The following is a 20,742-nucleotide window of genomic DNA, read 5'->3' on the forward strand; positions in this document are numbered from 1 at the left end:
ACGTTATCAATATTCAGTGACATACGGTGCGATACATTATACAGGTTGATTTAGTGCTGCCCACTTCAAGTCCGGTATGGCGGTTATCATAGACATTGAGCTTATGTTCTGAGTACCGTACATGCAGTGTCGGGAGCACGGATGGCTCTGAAATTCGATCTGCAAATTGCGTCCGTTAGGCGTGCCACGACCCTATGACAGTGGGTTCGAAACTCCTATTTGCCCTCATTATGTTTGTAGGGTTGTCAGCTGGGGGGGTTTCATCAAAGTTAAACGTCTAAGAACTTATATCACTTCTTTCCTCTCAGGGGCAGTGGGGTAGTTTAGTGGTAAAAGCGTTCGCTCGTCACACCAAAGACGCGGATTCGATTTCCCACATGGGTACAATGTGTGAAACCCATTTCTGGTGTCCCCCGCTGTGATATTGGCGGAATATTACTAAAAGCGACGTTAAATCAAACTCACTCACTCTTTCCGCTCACATTAAGCTGACACATCGCGATATAACTGAAATACCCTCAACCACGGCATAAAACCCGATTCAACTGTTAACTCATGTCGATGTTGATGATATTCTTTTCTAAAACTTCTATGATAATACTCTGCGTGTCATATTTCTTCACATATATAGTCCATGTGGCATCACGATTCACACACATGAGGGTTCAAAGTAGATTATACTGAAACTCAACCAGTCCTATTTTTAATGTTGTTCGTGCAGGAGGTATTTATCCGAACAAAGGGTTAATTGTTCGAAATAAACCCTGCAAAGTTTAAAACATGTTTTCCAAAGAAGTGTACCTTTGAATAATGCGTCATCCTTCTCAGTTGGCCTTTGTTAAAGTATTACTTTTTATAACTGAAATTAATTCATAGTGATTTCGAAATATTATAAGATTATTCTCAAAACAAATAATATTATTCCCAAACTCTTATGCCAAAACGATCGGTCTCTTTCGATATATTTTGGACCATTGATGATTTAAAAGTTTGTTATTTTCTTGTTTATATGAGATCGTGAGGTATTTTAAATTGTTTGATAGGCATTATTTAGAAATTGGCGTATGATAAAGTAGAGACAATTTATGGACAACAACTTTTTTATTTACTGTGAAGGCGACGTCTCGGAATAGATCCTTATGCCGTTGTCAAGTGACGTTTCGGTATAGATCCTTAAACCATCGCCTTAAATTTACAGTAAAATATAGTAGAGAGAGTGAATTGTTAGTTGTTAAATGCATCATATTACTTTCAGACATATATATTCGATATGTCTACTTAGATTGTTGCCAGCGGTTACTTTGGAAGTCACTCAGTGTATTGATCTATGATGCACGATGTTAAAGCAGAGGAAGAGAGAGATTAATCAGTTGACATACTTCGTATAATGAAAAAGAACATATCGAATTGAGAGAAATTAATAAATACCTGAGAAGTATAGGTCAAAGTTAATTCATATCAGTTCGAAATTGGCGTGTATTTCATTTTTAGTTGGAGGAGAAGTGAGGGGATGTGTTTATTGCTAATATGCAAAGTGTATGATTCAATAACAATCTTCGTGTGTATGTAACAGAACAACATCCTAGCTGCATGTATATACCTTGTGTATGTGTGTATGTGAAACGCAGAGGAAAGCCAGACCCCGACACTGATGTTCACCGATTCATCCATTTAATTTGCTTTGTGTAGCAAAAACGTGACTTATGACGTGACTAAGCATAAAACCAGTAATTGCCCCGACCACCAGGTGTGTTTTGCAAGTCATCCCGAGCTCATCGCGTTAGCACTGTATATACAGATGAAGCCAGTGTTGTTTCGATGTCCCGCTCACATCTAACGACCATGGTTACATGTACCCTGTATGATCTCGAGGTCCCGCTCACATCTAACGACCATGGTTACATGTATCCTGTATGATCTCGAGGTCCCGCTCACATCTAACGACCATGGTTACATGTACCCTGTATGATCTCGATGTCCCGCTCACATCTAACGACCATGGTTACATGTGCCCTGTATGATCTCGAGGTCTCGCTCACATCTAACGACCATGGTTACATGTACCCTGTATGATCTCGATGTCCCGCTCACATCTAACGACCATGGTTACATGTACCCTGTATGATCTGGATGTCCCGCTCACATCTAACGACCATGGTTACATGTACCCTGTATGATCTCGAGGTCCCGATCACATCTAACGACCATGGTTACATGTTCCCTGTATGATCTCGATGTCCCGATCACATCTAACGACCATGGTTACATATATCCTGTATGATCTGGATGTCCCGCTCACATCTAACGACCATGGTTTCATGTACCCTGTATGATCTGGATGTCCCGCTCACATCTAACGACCATGGTTACATGTACCCTGTATGATCTCGAGGTCCCGCTCACTTCTAACGACCATGGTTACATGTTCCCTGTATGATCTGGATGTCCCGATCACATCTAACGACCATGGTTACATATATCCTGTATGATCTCGATGTCCCGCTCACATCTAACGACCATGGTAACATGTACCCTGTATGATCTGGATGTCTCGCTCACATCTAACGACCATGGTTACATGTACCCTGTATGATCTCGAGGTCCCGCTCACATCTAACGACCATGGTTACATGTACCCTGTATGATCTCGAGGTCCCGCTCACATCTAACGACCATGGTTACATGTACCCTGTATGATCTCGAGGTCCCGCTCACATCTAACAACCATGGTAACATGTACCCTGTATGATCTCGATGTCTCGCTCACATCTAACGACCATGGTTACATGTACCCTGTATGATCTCGATGTCTCGCTCACATCTAACGACCATGGTTACATATATCCTGTATGATCTGGATGTCCCGCTCACATCTAACGACCATGGTTTCATGTACCCTGTATGATCTGGATGTCCCGCTCACATCTAACGACCATGGTTACATGTACCCTGTATGATCTCGAGGTCCCGCTCACTTCTAACGACCATGGTTACATGTTCCCTGTATGATCTGGATGTCCCGATCACATCTAACGACCATGGTTACATATATCCTGTATGATCTCGATGTCCCGCTCACATCTAACGACCATGGTAACATGTACCCTGTATGATCTGGATGTCTCGCTCACATCTAACGACCATGGTTACATGTACCCTGTATGATCTCGAGGTCCCGCTCACATCTAACGACCATGGTTACATGTACCCTGTATGATCTCGAGGTCCCGCTCACATCTAACGACCATGGTTACATGTACCCTGTATGATCTCGAGGTCCCGCTCACATCTAACAACCATGGTAACATGTACCCTGTATGATCTCGATGTCTCGCTCACATCTAACGACCATGGTTACATGTACCCTGTATGATCTCGATGTCTCGCTCACATCTAACGACCATGGTAACATGTTCCCTGTATGATCTCGATGTCTCGATCACATCTAACGATCATGGTAACATGTTCCCTGTATGATCTCGATGTCCCGATCACATCTAACGACCATGGTTACATATATTCTGTATGATCTGGATGTCCCGCTCACATCTAACGACCATGGTTACATGTACCCTGTATGATCTCGAGGTCCCGCTCACTTCTAACGACCATGGTTACATGTTCCCTGTATGATCTGGATGTCCCGATCACATCTAACGACCATGGTTACATATATCCTGTATGATCTCGATGTCCCGCTCACATCTAACGACCATGGTTACATGTTCCCTGTATGATCTGGATGTCCCGCTCACATCTAACGACCATGGTTACATGTACCCTGTATGATCTGGATGTCCCGCTCACATCTAACGACCATGGTTACATGTACCCTGTATGATCTCGATGTCCCGCTCACATCTAACGACCATGGTTACATGTACCCTGTATGATCTCGATGTCTCGCTCACATCTAACGACCATGGTTACATGTACCCTGTATGATCTCGATGTCTCGCTCACATCTAGCGGCCATGGTTACATGTACCCTGTATGATCTCAACAACCATTGTTTTCAATACCCTATTCATCTCGATTGAGGTGCCGCTTTCATCTAACAACCATTGTTTTCAATAACCTATTCATCTTGATTGAGGTGCCGCCTTCATTAACAACCATTGTTTTCAATACCCTATTCATCTCGATTGAAGCGCCGCTATCATCTAACAACCATTGTTTTCAATACCCTATTAATCTGGATTGAGGTGGGGCGGTCGGGTAGCCTAGTGGTTAAAGCGTTCGCTCGTCACGCCGAAGACCTGGGTTCGATTCCCGACATGGGTACAATGTGTGAAGCCCATTACTGGTGTCCCCCGCCGTGATATTGCTGGAATATTGCTAAAAGCGGCGTTAAACCCAAGGAGTCAGACACCTTGGTTAATCGGACAATAAGCTCTGATACTAGTAGATGTTACACAAGTCATACTGAGGGTTGCATATTTTACGAGTATACATGACATGAGGGCTCCTTTTAAAAATAAATGGTGGTTTGTATCTATCAAACATATATTTTCAGAGTCTAAATCTTAGATCTTCTGCGGATGTTTCAGTTATGGCCCCTTCCACAAAGCGATCTATGTTAAAACATAGGGGTGGGGGTGATTGGTTAGCCTAGCGTTCGCTCGTCAATCTTAAGACCCGGGTTCGATTCCCCACATGGGTACATCGTGTGAAGTCCATTTCTGGTGTACTCCGCCGTGATATTGCTGGAATATTGCTAAAAGCGGCGTAAAACCATACTCACTCACTCACTGGATTGAGGTGCCGCCGTCATCTAACAACCATTGTTTTCAGTACCCTATTCATCTGGATTGAGGTGCCGCCATCATCTAACAACCATTGTTTTCAATACCCTATTCATCTCGATTGGGGTGCCGCCATCATCTAATTCACTCATTCTGAACTATTCACGTACAACCAACTCAATGTCTCATTCGGGTTCGAATCCCAGATTCGCTCTCATCATGATCCTTGGATTTGTCTACACTATATCCGTGCTCCTTTGGTTCAGCCGGAGTGGTTAAACGTCTAATATCTGTATCACCTCAGGCTTGCCTCTTCTATTAAGCTCACACGCAGTAGGATATATACGGAAACACTTTGAAAACGCAAATTCGATTTTATGCAATATTTGACGAAATGGCTACAAACATCAAATTAAGTTGTTCTGGGTTTTCAGGCATGAGTTAATCAAAAACAACAACGTGTACGGGTTCGAATCTCATTTGATGTGTTTGGAGATGGACTTGAGCAAAAACACATTTTTCTGATCAATTTTATTATGCGTTTCATTATATTTCGGTATAGCTGAAAGATAGCCCAGAGAGGCGTAAAACTCACTCACTCACTCACTAAATGTATCACGACTGTTATTTCCGTTTGCAGAGATGGGGTGAAATGGGGTTTAACGTCGCGTCCAAGATTATTGCACGATTAAAACGACGTGCATGCACGCGCATGCACTCGCATGCACTGATATACCATGCCGCAGTTTAACATAAAAAACCCACCCAGACACAGTATACTGACCCCAGCCGACCAGTCCTTGTTTTAACCTTTTAATACCTAGCGCCAGACAAGGTAACAACAAGTACCATCTTTTAACGTCTATTGGTATGACGCGGCCGGGGATCGAACCCCGGTCCCTTCGCTCTCCGGGCTTACGCTCTACCACAAGATACCACAAGACCAAAGAGGCGGTCAAGGAAACTACACAATTCACAACTGGGAGGAATCAGTCACATTTAATACATGATGTACGGGGGCTAGGCTACACGCTTGTCGGGTGGGAGTGGAGTGAGTGTTGGTGTGGGTGTGTTTTCGGGTGGGACAGTGGACGAGGCGGCTGCTCGGGCAGGGTGTTCACGTGGATGCTGGTGTGTTTCTGGAGGTCGATGGTGACGCTGGAGATCCACGGTCGCCACGTGTGCTGTATCTTGTTACCCTCTGGAACACACAGACACCATAAATGAACACATTCAAGAAGATAGGTTTGTTTGTTTGTTTATTTGCTGTTTAACGCCGCACGCAGCAATATTCCAGCTATATGACGGCCGTCTGTAAATGATCGAGTCTGGACCAGACAATCCAGTGATTGACATCACGAGCATCGATCCATGCGATTGGGATACGATGACATGCATCAACCAAGTCAGCGAGCCTGACCACCCGATCCCGTTAGTCGCCTCTTACGACAAGCAAAGTCGCCTTTTACGGCTTGCTGAAGACCTATCCCATCCCGGATCTTCACGGGTCTCAAGAAAATATAAATACGTACTATTACACAATAAAATAAAACTGAACTAAGGATAATTAATGGTCCAAAATGATCCCGATTACTTTACTTTGCAATAGACAAAGTTCTTATCGCCAATTGTTTTAAATAACTATTGTGTTTTGGTCCTTGCTTCAATTTGGTTTTTAGCTATGCAGAGTTGCGTCCCTTTGACGTACTAGAAACATGTGGTCGTTGGTTCGAATCACCAGCGGTAAACGTCTAAGACATGGGTGATTTCGCGCTTTCCTCCCACATCAACACCGAAAGGCTGTAGTATAAAAAGCTGCCACCAAGCTGTAATATTGTATTAAGAACTGGTTAAATCTCATTAAAATTAGATCTTAGTTCTCGCTATCGCTTAACAAAAATCTGAGGACATCCCATTACGGGTCACGCCAGAACGACCTTTCATCCAACCAATGAGAGCGTCGCTTACCAGATCATGAAAGTGACAGTCGAAATGTGTTTTCTAATCATGCAACGACAATATATACTGATGGAAATTAATAAGGGAACATTTAGTTTTAGAGACAGTAAATCGATATGCCATCATGGGTTCCCAGCCTTGTCAACCAAATACATATTAGAAACAATGCACACAAACACATCTCAACATTTGATTCTGACGTGTTGAATTTGTATGCACACTATTTCAAATGTACTGACAGTAAAGCTTAGTTCCCTATATATTTCAGTGTTCCCTTATTTCTTTCCATCAGTATATTTAACATGGGGTATTCCAAACGACAGTTACGGGTTTTATTATTATTTCCATATAATCTAGGCCATCTATTTGCCATTCCAGCATGTTCCTCTAATCAGTTTTAAACTTTTTAATCGAAAATACGTCAAAATATGTTTCGAAGCATAGTCGCCAGTTTGAAACTAGTGTCGTAAAGCTCGAGCAAGCTGCCATCTGATTGGCCAATGTCGATTTCTTTCAATGTCATTTCATTGGTCGGTCAAAATTCGCGAAAGGTTGTTCTGACGTGATCCGTAATGGGATGTCCTCAGATCTTTGTTCAGAGGTAGCGAAAACTAAGATCTGATTTTAATGAGATTGGAACTGGTTTCCCGGTCCTGTACGAGTAGCTGACGGAGATGTCATCACCTGGCGTGGCTCGACCGCTGGCAACGAGGAGGTAGAAATCTTTGTTGAGGTCGTAAAAACGATCATCGCCAGACAGAACCTTCTTCCGGCGGAAGGAGCATTGGAAGATGCCGTCTTTGTCCGAACCGGAAACCGGAGTCAGGCCAACCGGATACTGTCGAAACAAGGGAGATAATCAGTACTACTGCATGCGCCTCGGAGGAAACCTGTTAGATACAGTCCTTGTTTGAATCGGAAACCTGAGTCAATCAGATACTGTCGAGGCAAGGGAGACAATCAGTTATTTCTGCGTGCGTTCGTAGGATAAATGTTTTTGTTTTTAAATTTGTTATTTTACATATCTGTATGAACATTAAACAAAGAACACTGCACTACCAAACAAGATTCATCAATGACTAATAATTAATTGCGAGGAACATTCGACAACGATAAACTATTGTTTTATTTGTTCCTTATTTCCAAAGTACTATTAAAAAGACTTATCTGAGAAGTGTGTGTTACAATCAGCGAGAAAAACAAGTCAAGATTCACTGTAACACTACTACTATCTTACATACTAAAATGGGTGGGTCTGATATCGCTCCACGAAGCTCCACGAAGCTCCACGAAGCTCCATGAAGTTCAGGTCGCATGTACCCAGATCCAACCCTGTAACTTGCATTGTGCATCAGCAAGTGACTATATTAAGTGATTGACATCATTTTCCTCAGCCACCAGGTGTGTTTTGCAAGTCACCACGAGTACATAGGTTTAAGCCTCTGTCAACAGCAGTGCGACTATACATCGGAAACCACCGTGACGACCCGGATTCAGCCCTGCTGACGCTCTCACAGTGACGTTGCACATTCTGAGATCCGCTTTCAGTGGACACTTCTTTATGTTCGTGAATGGTGTTTTGTATCAAATATAGTCATACAATGGTGTTTTGTATCATATATAGTCATACACCTAAATTTATCCTAACAGGTGAAGGGCTTGAACCGTTTAGTGAACGACTTGTATGAAACGGATCTTCTTCTTCACTTTAGCGTTATGCAAGGAATAACACCTTTCTTTACCTTCAGCAAAATGTATAATATATCCTCTCTGTTACCTTCATCTCAGTGTATTTTCCCCTAGTTATTTAACAGCAGCATGGCCCCGTAGTTCAACCCAACGCCTTAGCTCACGACAGTGTCATATAGAACCCAACGTCTTAACCCCGACAGTGTAATATAGGGCGTTGTTTGAGGGGTTTCAGTGAGGTGCTGCATAACGGGTTGGGACCTGTTATATACAATGGGACCTGCTTACTGTGGAAACTTCACTGTATGTGCGAACAATGTAGCTTACCTGTGATATTCTGATGTTGGAGTGGCCGATGTTGTAGGAGGGGTAGAAGAAGATGCCTGTGCCTACCTCCACACACTCGGTGACGCTGTCCCAGCCCTGGACACCAAAGTATACTTATGTATGTGACTGAACTGACGGCTAACAAGAATGTGTAATATATCAACAAGAATAATACAAATTAATTACGACTGCTTTTAATTTAAAAATAAATAAATTTAATTTTAATTTTAAATCAGTCGCCGTTCGAGAATCCAGAATTGATTGGGGGTATTGTGCATCCGTTCATGTGTAATGTTTAATATAAGATCTACGTAAGATTCATGGCCATTTACAGGTTCAAATATAGAGCTACATGTTCGGTTTTGGTTGGTTGTTGTTTAACGCCGCACTCACCAATATTCCATCTATATGACGGCGGTCTGTAAATAATCGAGTTTGGACAAGATAATCCAGTGATTGATATCATGAGCATCAATCTACGTTATTGGAACACGATGACATGCATCAACCAAGTCAGCGATCCCGGCCATCCGATCCCGATCGCCTCTTACGACAAGCATGAGTTGCTGGAGACCATTTCTAACCCGGACCTTAACTGTTTGTGATCAGTTATCGGGGTTCCTGGTGCTAGGCCTACAAAGAGTGTGAATAGTGTCTACCATCTGTGTGTCTTCAGAGAAGCCGATGGCGACCCACTTGTCCCCGAGGCCGAGATGGACGGTGGTGATGGTGAAGTCGATGGTGGGGACGTTCCACCCCCTGTCCTGCCATGACACCAACATGGAACACCCTCCCAGGGCCTCACAGTCGTGGAAACAACCCATAGTGTCCCCACAGCGGGGGTCCATTGTGAATCGGGCGTCCTGTGAATAAATGGCATGTGATATTGAACGTTCTATCGATTTGACTTGGAAACAAGCCAAATATGCTTAAAGCGTATTGTGAGCCAGTTAACAAAGGTTGAATCGCGAGAACGCGAGAATGTCCCTTACAGTATTTCATAGGATAAGGACATTGTCGACTCCAGCGCGATATTTTACGTCGAATCAGCAAGTTTCCAACTACACGGATTTCATAAACATCTTTAATTCATTGGACCAAGCGGAAATATACACCTCAAAGTTTACTAAGGACCACCAGTTTAAAATGTAATACGTCAAATTGTGTGCGTCTGTTGAAATAGCCAAAGACAATATTGCATGAAGACCTGTTTAATGAACAAAAGTCTGCTGTCATGTGCCACACAATACCATCAAACAACATGTGACCAATAATCAGTCCGATCACCCGTCAAAATGACAGTATCTCACCAAAACTAAAACGTAAAACAACAAATGGAAACACATTCTTTGTCCCAAAAAACAACACACAGTAGCGCTAATGTGATCCACGTGATGCTCATGCTCCCGGTAAGTGTCTGGGGGGTTGCCAAGGGAAGATTGTTCCACTCTTCAGTAAGAGTGAGTGAGTGAGTATGGTTTTACGCCGCTTTTAGCAATATTCCAGCAATATCAGGGCGGGGACACCAGAAATGGGCTTCACACATTGTACCCATGTCGGGAATCGAACCCGGGTCTTCGGCGTGACGAGCGAACGCTTTAACCACTAGGCTACCCGACCGCCCCTCTTCAGTAAGAGCTTTGTCGAGTTTCTGTAGAGTTGCTGGAAGACTGGCCTTCGTGAGAGGGCGATCTGCAGGTCGGTCCACATGTGTTCGATAAGGTTGAGGGCTGGCCACTCCATGCGAACAATAGTCTCCGGCTCTAAGGCATCAACGACCCTGGCACGATTAAGTCGTGCGTTATTGTCCATTAGTATGAAGTCCGGTCCGATTGAACCAGCATAGGTCTCAGGTACACATCCAGAATGTCATCCCTGCAGCACACCTGTCATCGAACCCTGCTACAGGACACAGAGATCGGTTCTTCCAGCTCTACTGATCCCACCCCAAATCATGACTGAGCCCTATCCATAGTGGTCATGTTCGGCTACGTTTGCATCCTGAAATCTTTCTCGGTGTATACGCCACACTCAGGCACCAAGATCTGTGAATTCTAGAGTTTCTCGATTCGTCAGTGTAAAGCACTGGATCCCAGTCCTGAACGGTCCAATTGACGTGATCTTCAGCCAAATCCAAACGTGCCTGCCTGTGAGGTCGGGTCAGTGGGATGCGAATGCATGCCCTCCGTGACCTGAGATCAGCCTCACGGGGACGATAACAGGAAACGTTTACACTATTGGCGTTCATTGGCAGGTCATTTCTATGTGTGTTGGCAGTCACGGAGGCTTCGACGATGACCGTTTGCTGCAATCAGGAGAAACCTTTCTCCCTGCAGGTCGCTGATCCAAACGACTGGCATCTATTCCATTACTTATGTAGAAATACATGGCTGACACCAAAGACGTTTGCAACGTGACATTGTGTTGATCCAGTTATAAGCATGCCTATATATCTGCCTAATTCTTCCGTCGTGAAACGACGCCTTTGACGCTGAGGGTATTCAGTGGTTGCAATCCTCAGTGGGAAATGTTGTTGTGCTCGTTTATAACGATGTGCAACGGTTCTGTCGCAAAACATCCAAACACAGGTTTTCAAGCACCTAGTGCACATCGTGCCCATGAGTGCATGACTCTGTCAGTTCATCATGAAACTGAGGTCCAATAGGGTTTCCCCAATCACTGTCTTTATTTGTTGGATGATTTTTTTATACCATTAAAACTTGATCCTTCGCAAACTTTGAGTTGTATATATCGAACAATCATGTCTTCGAAACTTACGGAAGCACATAAGGGCACTATTACTTTTATATTATCTTGAAATATTATAAGATACATTGTTCATAATTCAAGATACTTCGTTGAAAATTCGAGTTCTTATCTTGAAAATTCAACTTATTAAGTTAAAAATTCAAAATTAATTGAATTCAGCGAATGCATTTTCAAGATACCATCTTGAATTTTAAAGATACGAGCTTGAATTTCAAGATAAATATAAAAAATGTTTTTGGCCAAATGTTTTTTGAATTCACTAGAAACCAGACCCAAGAGAACAATGAGGTTACATCGTCTTCAGTCATATTTCGAATTCAATTGAAAGACGTCTCAGTGTATATGTATTCAGAAAACGGAAACAAGAACCGACCCAGAGTAGCAGGGAAAACTATTTGTCTTCAGTTGACAAGAAATACGAAATATTGTCAAAAAGGACAAAGAGTACTACCTCAGTCCCTTAAGTGAAACGATATTTGAACTACAATGCCCCCCCCCTCCCCCCCCAAAAAAAAAAAAAATTTAAAAAAAAAAATAAATAAAAAAAAATAAAAAAAATATATATATATAAAAAAAAAATAAAAAAAATAATAATAATAAAAAAAATAATCTTTACTCAAGGAGGTAATCAGAAGAAACCCTGTCCATCTGAATTTACCTTGATAGAGCAGGGGTACATGTTCCTTGTAAGCCACGTGGTCTGAAATGGCACGTGAATCTGCAGGTTGCCCGTGACAATGGAAGAGGTCACGTTGACCCAGATGGTGCTATAGCTCTCAACAAACGTCGCCCTAACAGAAGACACACATTGAGACTATTGCAACAACGAATTTACAAAGTCAAAGAGATTCAATAACACAAGATGGATACGACAAATTTTAGTACACCAGCACACTCAAAAGAACGATATACTACAGTACTATAAAATCGGCATTTGTCTGGACTAGTACAACCAACCACACACACATGCACACGCACGTGCTCACAGACACGCGCCCAACACCCCGACCCCCAAATGTTCGACCCCTTACCTAAACACGATATGGTCATTGAGCCCAGCAGGTGCTTGCCACACAAAGTCTAGACTGGTCTTGGTCTGGTTGTTGCTGTGAGTCAAGGCGCTGTTCTGAATGGTGCAATACAAGGAACTGATTATTTGATTTTCATATCAACAAGACCTCAAAAACATAATATTACATTGGTTGGTTGGTTGTTTTACGCCGCACTCAGCAATATTCCATCTATATGACGGCGGTCTGTAAATAATCGAGTCTGGGCCAGACAATCCAGTGATTGATATCATGAGTATCGATCCACGCAATTGGAATCGATGACATGCATCAACCAAGTCAGGGAGCCTGACCACCCGATCCCGTTAGTCGCGTGTTTTGACATGGGTTGCTGAAGACCTATTCTACCCAGTATCTTCATTGGTCTCATATTACGAAAAGTATTTTATATCCATCTGTATGCAAACATTATTCGGACCTTTTAGGGAATCCGGTTCAGAATTGGTCCTCAGCGTCATTTTCTTGTAAAAACTATCGATGAATTGATTAATTGTGTGATATCGCACCCCAACGGGATGGGTCGTTGCTCATCATATCAATCACTGGAATGTCTGGTCCACACTCTATCATATACAGGCTTACCTCATACAGCTGGAATACTGCTGAGTGTGGCGTTAAACACCAAACAGATAACTACTATATTTGGATGGTGATGAAGAGTTTGGGGAAAGAGACGGGAGAAAGGACATCACTGATGACGCCATGGACAACGACATCATGGCTATAAACAGTGACAACGTAATGAAAACCCCATAACGATGTTGATGTTGAGAGTGATGACTACCCTATCGACAGTGACAACACGTACCCCTGATGGTCCGCAGACTCCCTGGGTCATCATGACGGGAGTGAAGGTCCCGATGAACTCTGTCTGGTCATAGCGCGGGTCAGCTCTCCTGGCCTGGATGAGGAAGCCCTTGAACATGTGATTACAGCGGGACTCCAGCGTCACTGTAACCACAAGGGGGAACATGGGATGCTCATTATATTTCTTCTATCTTTATATTCAATCGTTGTTTATTAGCTTATTATTTAATCATGGGGAGAAAGAAAATGCTTCACCTTTTCTTCCGTAGATCTCTGTCTTGGTAGATCTGAATGTGCAATCTTGGGTACGTTTTTCTGACCCTGTCTGACAGGTATATTAAGCTTCTCTGTATTGTCGTACTTGTACTATGATTCCAGGAGGGTCATTGTTTTCTACTGAAATGTGCGGTTGGCAGATCATTGTTTTCTATAAAGGGGTCATAGTTTTCAACTGAAATTTGCGTTTTTATGAAAGTCATTGTTTTCTATTATTTTTTTCTCCTGAAATGTGCGGTTGGATGATCATTGTTTACTCACAAAGGATTATTGTTTTCTAATGAAATGTGCGTTTTTATGTAGACCATTGTTTTCTTCCAAAGTATTTGGTGTCATTGTAGGTTTTAAAAAGATTGATGCGGTGGAATCATTGTTACAGAATTAATTGGTTATTATGGAGAAATGAGAGAAGCGTTTTGGCTTGAAATGCTGTAGCAACATTATGTTCAGTTGGTACATTTAAAACATTAACGGAAGTTGGTTCTTTGGAGAAAAAAAAAGTATTTCAAAGGGAAACTATGTTCCATGTTCTGGTGCCAACTCCTGCTTGGTCTAGGTCCAAGATGTAAGTATTGTCTCGTGCGAAACTGAAGCAATGAGGGCAATAATTAACTTGTATTAATTGATATATTTGTATTTCTGTGTCCTTGTTACATTGCCACAGATGCATCTCTATAGCCAGGGACCTACAGTGCTTAACAAGAGAAAAAGTGAAAACAATGTAGATCTTCAAATCAAGATACAGGTTGTTTTGTTTTACAAAACAATACAAAGACAGCATTTACTCCCCATTCACACACATTAGATAAGGGATAAACTTTATGATTATAGTGTAAAATGTAAAAGCATATTCTCTAATAAAGTGGTAATTAGTATGCATCCTTATTCGAATAGACCATGATACATTGCCGATTCGGTATAATCCTGATTAATACAATTACTTCTAAAATGAATTGTTCTATGAATATATCATTTTTAAGTAATTTATAAAATGTAAGAAACATAGCATGCAAATATCTATCTTACATTTATACAAGAAATATTTTGCTGTGATGAAGCGATCAAACACAACATCAGTCAAAACATCCTTTTTACAATTAAAAATGATTCTTTCTGAGAGATTAAGACTTAGGTCTATGAATATGACTACATCCTCCTGACCACAGGACAAGTTCGGGGTGTGGACAAGTTCGGGGACTTGGTTGATTGCCATCGTACCCCGACGGAGTGGCACGTTGCTCATAATATCAACCACTAATTTGCCTGGCTCGATTGTTTAAAACTCGTGGTATGTGCAAACCACCTAATATATGGATGTCAACTTCTTTATTATGAGAAATGTAGGTTTTTTTAATGGAGAGACCTTTTACCCATGAAACCATCGTGTGTAAATATATAAATAATATATATATAGTAATAATCAAATAAGTGGAGTAAGATTGAACACAGTTTTAATTAGTATTATGTTATATTATATATATAACGATTGAATGTAAAAAACTATACCTTACAAAGCGAATGCATAATATTTTCACATGTTTATCGTCAGGTAATTGTACCGGGATAATATAAATATACTATACATGATGCTAGAACCAAATACTAGAGGTACAACAGTTCGCAGTAAATATACCACTCAAGACAAGACAAAGAACGCAAATTGAAAGGCTGTGTGTTGCAATACCTAACCATGACAGATTAACATTAGTTAAGAGAAACATCGAGTGTTCTTAACTTTTTTGAGTAGTATATAAAACGCCATCACCAACCAGTCCCGATTATCTGCCGAAACATATTCCTTTTGGCGTAAAAGGCAAAATAGTGGTGAAAATTATATGGATGAAACATTGAAAATCAGTGATAACACCAGGTGTTCGAGAGAAGGGTAAGCATGTCCTGTCCTACTAATATCAGCCGCCACTCCCACAATTTGCAAAAAATCCATTTAAGTGAATAGTTTACTAAAGAAGCCATGATTTTCATATTAGTGTTGCCTTTTCATATTTTTGTTAATTCGTATGCTACGTGATTCTTCCAGTCAAGTGTAGTCAGTGATATATACATAGAGGAAACATAGCACAATTGGAACGTAAACTTGGTTTTGTTTAAAACGAAAAACAAATGACGCATATTTCGCCTAACAGTATGGACAATATATTATATATTACAATATATTTTTAGACAGACTTAAACCAAGGCATAACTTAATTCACCACGCTCGCCGATAAGGTAAAAAACTTCAGTCGCCACGTTTTCGACATTTTCATCAATAACATTGTCCCTTGTTGCCTGTTTCAGTGTTTACGTCACCGTGACGTCGAGGCGGACACGTCTGTGACAGCCCGTCACGGCCTGCACGCTCAAGGGAGGAGGCACCATTTGGGTGCATAGTTTATATGCCTTGATATGGAGTTCTACATGTATATCGTCACGTTATACATATAGGCCGTCACACAGTAATTGGAATTATTTATGCTTAAACAAAGAACGACTTCATGACATCTATGCAAAACAATTTTATGTCTTTGTTGCATTGACGTACAGTAAAGTACGGTTAAACGAACTCAAAGGGACTACTAATTTTAGTTCGTTTGAACCGTAGTTCGTTATAAGCATATATACAGCATAACTACAGCAAATAGTCGGGACCAAAAAAGTAGTTCGTTATATCAGTCAGTTCGTTATAAGCGTGTTCGTTATAACCGTAGTTTACTGTATTTCTTAAATTAATTAAAAAGTTATATGTATGCACTTTGGGATGGGGTAATAAGTAGGTTAGTAAGCACCCCGACGGTCCAACCAGCAGCAAAAAATACTATGTAAGTCAATATTTCCTTACACTCGACTTCGTATTTGATTTTGCATTTGTTAAGCATTTGTAAGTTCGTTTTGGTCTTCATACTGCAATGCACCGCTATCCCTTCAGTGTGCTTTAATGGTTGTCAGCAAATTGTATGCCGCAATCCCTTCAGACAAATAGCCATGATATACACTATTTCAATGGAAATGCAACATCTATGTTTAAAATAGTGAGTGGGTATGGTTTTACGCCGCTTTTAGTAATATTCCAGCAATATCACGGCGGGGGACACCAGAAATGGGCTTCACACAATGTACCCATGTCGGGAATCGAACCCGGGTCTTCGGCGTGGCGAGCAAACGCTTTAACCACTAGGCTACCCGACCTCCCCTGTTTAAAATAGACCCTGTAAAAATAACCATTGAAAAATGCTGCAACACTATAATTGTCATTTATGTGTGACCCGTCTGTTGACCCACGATTGTATGATCTGATTGAACTTAAAACCCTAACAGTTCGTTCTGTTTAAGACGTAACAATGTCTAGACTGGACGCAATTTATTATATTATACATTTATATGCTGCACGTATCCAGGTACCAGTATCTGCTCAAATGCGGTTTTTTTTATTCCCCGAATTGTGGATCCGTTTGCATTCCCGATATCATTCTCAACTCCCTGGCGAGTATACAATCCAAGCTGCGCTAGAGGGTTTTTACATCCACCTCACATATCGGGTACCCATTCCCTGCTGGGTGAACAGAGGCACATTTAAACTAAGTCACTTCCCAAGGGTGACATATTGCAATAACAGCCCACGCCATGACACGGGTATACTTTCACTTTCCTACCTAATCAATTATGATGTAGGTGTAGCAGGGCGTAAAGTCATCCAACAGATGATTTCCTTACCTTGTCGGCTTCCTGACGGGGTTAACCTCTTTGGTCATGTGGACAAGGCGTCCGACCTCGGATCAGAAGGTCCGTGGTTCGAATTCCCTCACGGGACTCGGAAAATTTATGGCCGCTACATTGGCGCCCAACGTAGGGATGAGCGCGTTTATATTAAATTTGAGCAAAATAAGTCTCAGTACCCTACTATGCGGCCCGGGACGTGCCTTCTGTTGACGGGGGAGTATGTAGCAGGGCGTCGAGTCATCCCACAGATGACAAATGGTGTTTAGGTAATCCTCGAAAAAACGTAAATGGTTCTCACCTGTAATCTTTTTCTTTTCATAATAACTTGTATCGGATACTTTGATAATAAACGGTGATGATACTGTCTGCGGTGCCGTTCCATGATGTCCCAGGGGAAACATTGATGGACACGCCATTTCTACAGCTCCAAAGGAATACCCCAGTGTCCGTGCAAAGAGGCACGATAGTAACACAGTCACAATACACAGGTGCATTCTGGCAAGGTGAGCTAAATGTTTATTTTGTCCAGAAAAACCACCTTTGATGATGAGACAGAATATCCAGTACAAGTGTTATAGTAAGGGAAAATGGTACTGGCGTTACCGGAAGTGCGCCCCAATGACAGGTGTCCAGTCGCAGGATGTGGTCGAGCCCAGTTATATGACAGATTAAAGCGGTGGCCCTTTGTGTGTACCTTCTTCCCGGATGACATCTATGGCGTCATCAAAGTGTCACAGTGCACGGCGATCGTGTGTCAGCTGTGTGGAAAGCATGACTTTTGGTCTGACATAATGCATCATGCAGTCACAATGGCACTCGGAACTGTTGGGCTTTGATATGGTGCATATTTCGTTTGCCTTACTAATTAATATCATAAGTAATGCATAGCTGCAAGTTCGTACCTTAAAGTCTGTGACTTACCAATAATTGTACATGTGTAATTATGTAGACAACTCATTCATAAAATGTAAGCAGGATTGTTTTTTAGTGAAATATAGCATGCTTGCTTGTTTACTGTAGAATTGTAGCATTGCGAGGGTCTTTGTTTTGGCGACCAGTGTTTTCTGCTGAATAATATTTATCGAAAGTGTGTTTGTTTTCTTCGAGGTGCATGTTTGAAATACATTTTTGTTTGTTTCCTGGAGCTGTTTGTGTATAAATTAATTTAATTTCTGTTTCTCCGAGGTGTTTGTGTATAACTTAATTTCATTTCTATTTCTCCGAGGTGTGTGTTTGTAAATTAATTTCATTTTTTCGCCGAGGTGTTTGTGTATAACTTAATTTCATTTCTTTTCCTCCGAGGTGTTTGTGTGTAACTTAATTTCATTTCTGTTCCTCCGAGGTATTTGTGTGTAACTTAATTTCATTTCTACTCTTTCGATATGTGTGTTTGTAAGTTAATTTCATTTTTTCCCTGTGGTGATTGTATGTAACTTAATTTCATTTCTGTTTCCCCGAGGTGTTTGTGTGTAACTTAATTTCATTTCTGTTTCTCCGAAGTGTTTGTGTGTAACTTAATTTCATTTCTACTCTTTCGATATGTGTGTTTGTAAGTTAATTTCATTTTTTCTCTGTGGTGATTGTGTGTAACTTAATTTCATTTCTGTTTCCTCGAGGTGTTTGTGTGTAACTTAATTTCATTTCTACTCTTTCGATATGTGTGTTTGTAATTTAATTTCATTTCTGTTTCTCCGTGGTGTTTGTGTGTATCTTAATTTCATTTCTGTTTCTCCGAAGTGTTTGTGTGTAACTTAATTTCATTTCTGTTCCTCCGAGGTGTTTGTGAATAACTTAACTTATTTTCTACCCTTTCGATATGTGTGTTTGTAAGTTAATTTCATTTTTTTCTCCGTGGTGATTGTGTGTAACTTAATTTCATTTCTGTTTCCCCGAGGTGTTTGTGTGTTACCTAATTTCATTTCTGTTTCTCCGAGGTGTTTGTGTATAACTTAATTTCATTTCTGTTTCTCCGAAGTGTTTGGGTGCAACTTAACTCTATTTCTACTCTTTCGATATGTGTGTTTGTAAGTTAATTTCATTTTTTCTCCGTGGTGATTGTGTGTAACTTAATTTCATTTCTGTTTCCCCGAGGTGTTTGTGTGTAACCTAATTTCATTTCTGTTTCTCCGAAATGTTTGTGTGTAACTTAATTTCATTTCTGTTTCTCCGAAGTGTTTGTGTGTAACTTAATATAATTTTTCTCCGAGGTGTTTGTGTATAACTTAATTTCATTTCTGTTTCTCCGAAGTGTTTGTGTGTAACTTAATATAATTTTTCTCCGAGGTGATTGTGTGTAACTTAATTTCATTTCTGTTTCCCCGAGGTGTTTGTGTGTAACTTAATTTCATTTCTACTCCTCCGAGGTGTTTGTTACTGCTAAAGTTTCACTGTTTTCATTCAACGCCTTTGATGTAGTGAGTGTGTCATTGGTAACTCTTGCACCGCTTGTGAGGAATTTGTATTTTATTTTAAGCGTCATTTGCTTTTATTTATCAATAAGTGTATCTTTACAAATTTTGTAACAGTTTCTTAACGAGGTATTTCTTTATTGTTGAGGGTCATTGTTTTCTTCTGACTAAGTGGAAATACTTCACAAATATGCTAATGTTTATTACCAATCATGTGGCATTTTTTCAATGTAATACTTCCCTATTTTCTTCTTAGATATTCCTTTACTGTAAATGGTCAATGGTTTCTATGGAAAACTAATAAGATTGAAACTGTTGAGAACTAAGATATTTGTTTTTCGCTGGGCCATTGTTTTTTTGTTTTACCGATGTATTTCCTTTCTGTTGATGTAGTTGTTTTCCACTGAAGCATTTGTTAAAAGAGAGGATAATTCTTTTCTACAGATGTATTTCACCATTGTGTAATTTATTTTCTTTATAGTTATTTGCATATTGTAACTCGAATATCTGGTGTGTAATAAAGTTTTACAGCATTTACTTCACTCTCACTATTACGATTACGACGGTAGGGTAGCCTAGTGGTTAAAGCGTTCGCTCGTCACACCGAAGACCCGGGTTGGATTTCCTACATGGGTACATCGTGTGAAGCCCATTTCTGGTGTTCCCCGCCGTGATATTGCGGGAATATTGCTAATAGCGGCGTAAAATCATATTCACTCACCCACATTCACTTTAGGTTAGTTAGGTTTGTTGTTGCCATTAGGACTTTTTCTTGTGGCCATTTTGCCTTTTTGTGGCCGGGCGGGCGGGCGGGCGGGCGATTTATGAGTGAGTGAGTGAGTGAGCGAGTGAGTGGCGTATTCGCTGTAATTTGACGTCGGGTTGTAATGTTTTCACTGAAGTCCCACGTCGCTTTGGTGCCACCTTACAGATAAGCATATTACTTTTAGCGAGCCACCACACAAGTGTGATATG

The 20,742-nt window shown here is 41.1% G+C and overlaps 1 protein-coding gene across 1 annotated transcript; it reads right to left on the reverse strand.

Annotated features, from left to right (window-relative positions):
• Nucleotides 1–5,727: 5,727 nt before the first annotated feature.
• Nucleotides 5,728–18,168, reverse strand: LOC124136192 (putative ferric-chelate reductase 1). The gene is made up of 8 exons (XM_046502049.2): nucleotides 17,658–18,168; nucleotides 13,368–13,510; nucleotides 12,521–12,615; nucleotides 12,148–12,280; nucleotides 9,380–9,583; nucleotides 8,721–8,816; nucleotides 7,389–7,542; nucleotides 5,728–5,946 (listed from the first exon to the last, which is right to left on the reverse strand). The coding sequence occupies exons 1-8, from the start codon at nucleotides 17,851–17,853 to the stop codon at nucleotides 5,771–5,773; spliced, it is 1,197 nt and encodes a 398-aa protein (XP_046358005.1). The 5' UTR covers nucleotides 17,854–18,168; the 3' UTR covers nucleotides 5,728–5,770.
• Nucleotides 18,169–20,742: the final 2,574 nt, after the last annotated feature.

Source organism: Haliotis rufescens, unplaced genomic scaffold, assembly GCF_023055435.1.
Source record: "Haliotis rufescens isolate VD_foot unplaced genomic scaffold, xgHalRufe1.0.p SCAF_121, whole genome shotgun sequence".
Classification (NCBI taxonomy): Eukaryota; Metazoa; Mollusca; class Gastropoda; order Lepetellida; family Haliotidae; genus Haliotis; species Haliotis rufescens.